The sequence below is a fragment of the Sinocyclocheilus grahami genome, unplaced genomic scaffold, assembly GCF_001515645.1.
Source record: "Sinocyclocheilus grahami isolate Dianchi unplaced genomic scaffold, SAMN03320097.WGS_v1.1 scaffold158.1, whole genome shotgun sequence".
In the NCBI taxonomy this organism is placed as follows: domain Eukaryota; kingdom Metazoa; phylum Chordata; class Actinopteri; order Cypriniformes; family Cyprinidae; genus Sinocyclocheilus; species Sinocyclocheilus grahami.
The window spans coordinates 458,170-462,281 of NW_015505337.1; the positions used below are offsets into that span (position 1 = coordinate 458,170).

Below are 4,112 nucleotides of genomic sequence, written 5' to 3' on the forward strand. Positions count from 1 at the left end.
ATAGCACTCTGTGAACAGCCAGCTTCTTTGGCAATGAATGTTTGTGGGTTACCCTCCTTGTGAAGGGTGTCAATGATTGTCTTCTGGACAACTGTCTGATCAGCAGTCTTCCCCATGATTGTGTAGCTTAGTGAACCAAACTGAGAGACCATTTTGAAGGCTCAGGAAACCTTTGCAGGTGTTTTGAGTTGATTAGCTGATTGGCATGTCACCATATTCTAATTTGTTGAGATAGTGAATTGGTGGGTTTTTGTTAAATGTGAGCCAAAATCATCACAATTAAAAGAACCAAAGACTTAAACTACTTCAGTCTGTGTGCATTGAATTTATTTAATACACGAGTTTCACAATTTGAGTTGAATTATAAATAATAAATGAACTTTTCCACGACATTCTAATTTATTGAGATGCACCTGTATTCTAGTTTTTGTTTTCTTCTTATTATTAGCTATTTATATGTGTAAGTAAAATTTTAAACATGTATAATATTTGCATAACAATATTTATATTTATTGTAGTATTTATATTTATATATTTTTTGTTTTAATATATGTTTTTATTTGTTACAAAAGGTAGAAATTACAAAGCTAATGTAACTACCTGAATTCATCATAATTGCAATTTAAAAAAAATATTTCAAATATTACACTGATTAATGACTATGAACCCATTCAAAATGATTCTCAAATTTTTCTTGCATTTTCGACATTCTCATTTATGTTAGCAAGCTAGATAATGTAATATTTAAATCACAAATTTCAACAACAGTTTAGCAAAAACAAATGGCAAGACAAATGCATGTACAACATCAGCGAATGCAAGATTTAGTAAAATCAGCACTGGCCTGAAACTTCACCACATTATTGAGTGCTTCTTCAACATTTTTGTACCTGATATGAATTGCGAGCCTAACCAAGTATTTTATTTTTTTTACAGCAACCATAGAGAACTCTCAGGATGCTTATGAGAAAGCATTAGAAATAAGCAAGACAGAGATGCAGCCCACACACCCCATACGTCTGGGTCTGGCCCTCAACTTTTCCGTCTTTTTCTACGAGATCCTTAACTCTCCAGAAAAGGCCTGCGCCCTGGCTAAACAGGTACTTTTTAAATGACCATGCTTGCAGTATATCTTGAATTTCATGATATATAAACTTTACATTTTTTACGAATGTGTTTTTGTACAAATTTAGGCATTTGATGAGGCCATAGCAGAGCTTGACACGCTGAATGAAGAGTCTTACAAAGACAGCACTCTTATCATGCAGCTACTGAGAGACAACCTCACAGTAAGTAACGGCAGAGAAATTTATCTTTCTCACAGGTGATTCGATTTTTGAGGGCAAAGATGACCAGTTATGGTTTGATATAGTGGTGTGATGTACTGTCAAAACAGAGAGATGCAATTTAAGAGATCAGTCAAGGAGAAAATGGCCATTGTTTTCAGTGTTGTTATCATTAACAAACTATTAGAAACATTTTTGTTAATTTAAACATAGCTTAGATGAAAAGCTAACTAAAATAATAACATTGCCAACAGAAATAAAAATATTTAGAAATGTGATTAAAGGTAAACATTAAATTTATAATGAAAACTGAAAATCTAAAAAGTTTGGCTAGTTGAAAATATTAATAAAAACTATAATAGTGTATAATTAACACTAAAATAATACTGAATGTGTTCTGACCATGTCATATTCTCCTTTTCCACCAGTTATGGACATCTGACAATGCACCAGATGAGGGAGAAGGAGGCGAGGGAGGAGAGAACTAGACCGTGCGCTCCTTCAACAAAGAAAATGACCTTTTTACACATCGCCATTCCTTATCACTCCATGCCAGAATTCCTCCAGTAAAGATCAAACCCATGATTAATGAAGAGCTGTTCATGAAAAAAAATAAAATCATTTAGTCTTTTCACAGTGCAGCTTTTGGACAAGAAAAGAAAGATATTTGGGGAGAAACCCTGTTCCTTAGTTTGTTTGTCTTGGCCTTCCATAATGTGCAGTTTCTGCTGTAGAAAAGTATGACTAGTGTCATTTTATACAAACATAATCTTAAAGTAATAGTTAATGGAAAATAAATGAATAAATAAATTAAAAGTAAGGACATGCATTTCATCACAGGTAAGTCTGAGACTAAAAAGTAATTGCAGGGATATTAAAAGCATTTAGATAACCATATACACCTACTGTATCTTGTACTTCAACACTCTTACCTGTTTCACCTCAGCACTACCACGGGTTGTGCACTTCCACTGAAACCAGTGGTCAGTCACGCTTTAGATAGTTCAATATGGAAATTTAAAAAAGATACTTGTTGAAATGGCGTATGTTTCAAGCTGCATTTCAGATTTTACTTGGAAATATTAGCATCTGCAGTGATATGTAGTATCTGACGGTCCTCAGTTTATAAACGGTTTAATAATACATTTACTGTTTTTCCACTTGATTTTGGCCTGTTTAGTGTTCCCTTTGCTTTTATTTTATGGAAATCGAAATCATCCATTGAAATTTAAACCATTTGTAAGACGACTTGGGGCATATTCGATTTGATTTGTTTAGTAATGGGGTGTTAAAAGTGAAACTGTTTGGTTAGCAGTACCCCACTAGCTTGCAGACCAATTCTGACACAATCTGTGGGACAGTTTGGTAATATGGTTTTGATGGTCACGTATGAACGACCCACTCTAGAAATGAGTTTCACATAAGGCATGTTATGAATGATAGAAACCAGGAATGAGTATCTTTCTGATTCTGACTGCTAGTGGTGAATTTGTGTTGGTGGCAAATAACATTGCCTGTGTATGTCCAGAACACTGGAATGGGAATCAATTGACCATATGCACGGAGCGCTATTTAGAACTTCCGGATAAAGATAAGATAGCTCGTAATCTTTCAGTGAAGCTCATTTTATATGTGCTATATATAGGTAGAGACTCTCACGGAAACCTCTCCTGCCTCATTCTTATCAGAAACTGAGAAACAAAATAACTGCAACCCCGTAAATAATGATAGTGGAATTAACATACAGTTTCATGGTATTAAAGAACATATAATTTTATATGCAGAGTCTGGTAATCCCAGGAAAGTACCCAGACACCTAACTGTACATTTAAATGCTGACAAATAAACACTATGGTAACTGTTTAGGCAGTTAGGCTAATCTCTTAAACAACATCGTAATGGTGTTCTCGATAATCAATATCTTTACCTTCATAGCCATGAACACATTTTTAGAATCCTATACGATTTTAAAGCCTTTATTATTTCTCAACTCTGTGCAGTAAAATTCACTTTATTAAAGGTTCACTTTTCATTCATGAAGACGACATGAAGAAATGTGCCAAAAACGTGTCTCTTGGACGAAAAATAAAGACTTTTAAAGATGAAGATGAAAATGAAATGACCATTATTACCAGGAGATGGCAGCAGAGGATCACTCATTGGCTGCAGCTGCCATTTCAACTCCCTAGCTTTTTTCACGTCTTGCTTTTTGATTTATTATAAAATAAATATTATAACATATACTTTATCGCACTGAAGTATAAAGTATAGCAAGTGCAGGAAGTCACAAAGTCACTTGTCATTTAAAAAAACAAATAAGGCCAGGCAACAGCCTATAATGCTAAATTATTTAAATACCTATATAGTTAAATACAAATTAAATAAGCTGGTATAACAATTAAATAAAGCATTCAATATTTTAAAATGTTTAGATTTAATTTAATAACTACATCGTTTAAGTTTTATCCAACACAGACTTGTTGCTGCTGTAGTTTTGTTAGTCTGAATGACTTAATGCACAGCTCTATTTTGACATCGGCTCGTCAGATGATTCGTTCCGTTGCCACTCAATCATAGCAATGACTCCCGGCATGATTTAATGGATTCACTCGCATAAATTTAACATTCGCGGTTGCCATTCCTGAAACGTTATGCGTGGACGTTTGGTACTCTTAGACAAACAAAACTTTTCTTCAAATTGTGAATGGATTATGTAGAGAAACCGAGCAAACGGCGCTCCCCTTACGGCACAGTACAGGTGACCGGAAATGACTGAGCTGGCTTATCTAAAACCAGGAAGTAATCGTGCATATGGTCAATTGCCAT

General features: G+C 34.4%; 1 protein-coding gene and 1 long non-coding RNA gene across 2 annotated transcripts in view; one reads left to right on the plus strand and one right to left on the minus strand.

The window, feature by feature from the left end:
- Positions 1-2,409, plus strand: part of LOC107592764 (14-3-3 protein zeta/delta-like) — a 12,877-nt gene extending 10,468 nt beyond the window's left edge. The window contains exons 4-6 of the mRNA XM_016282316.1: positions 937-1,100; positions 1,194-1,289; positions 1,715-2,409. Coding sequence (XP_016137802.1) covers positions 937-1,100; positions 1,194-1,289; positions 1,715-1,774 — 320 coding nt within the window. The 3' untranslated portion in view covers positions 1,775-2,409. The remainder of the gene's footprint in view (positions 1-936; positions 1,101-1,193; positions 1,290-1,714) is intronic.
- Positions 2,410-2,445: 36 nt separating this feature from the next.
- The window catches only part of LOC107592765 (uncharacterized), a 3,997-nt gene continuing 2,330 nt past the window's right edge, over positions 2,446-4,112 (minus strand). Inside the window, exon 2 of the long non-coding RNA XR_001610023.1 lies at positions 2,446-2,951. This is a non-coding gene — a long non-coding RNA (uncharacterized lncRNA). The remainder of the gene's footprint in view (positions 2,952-4,112) is intronic.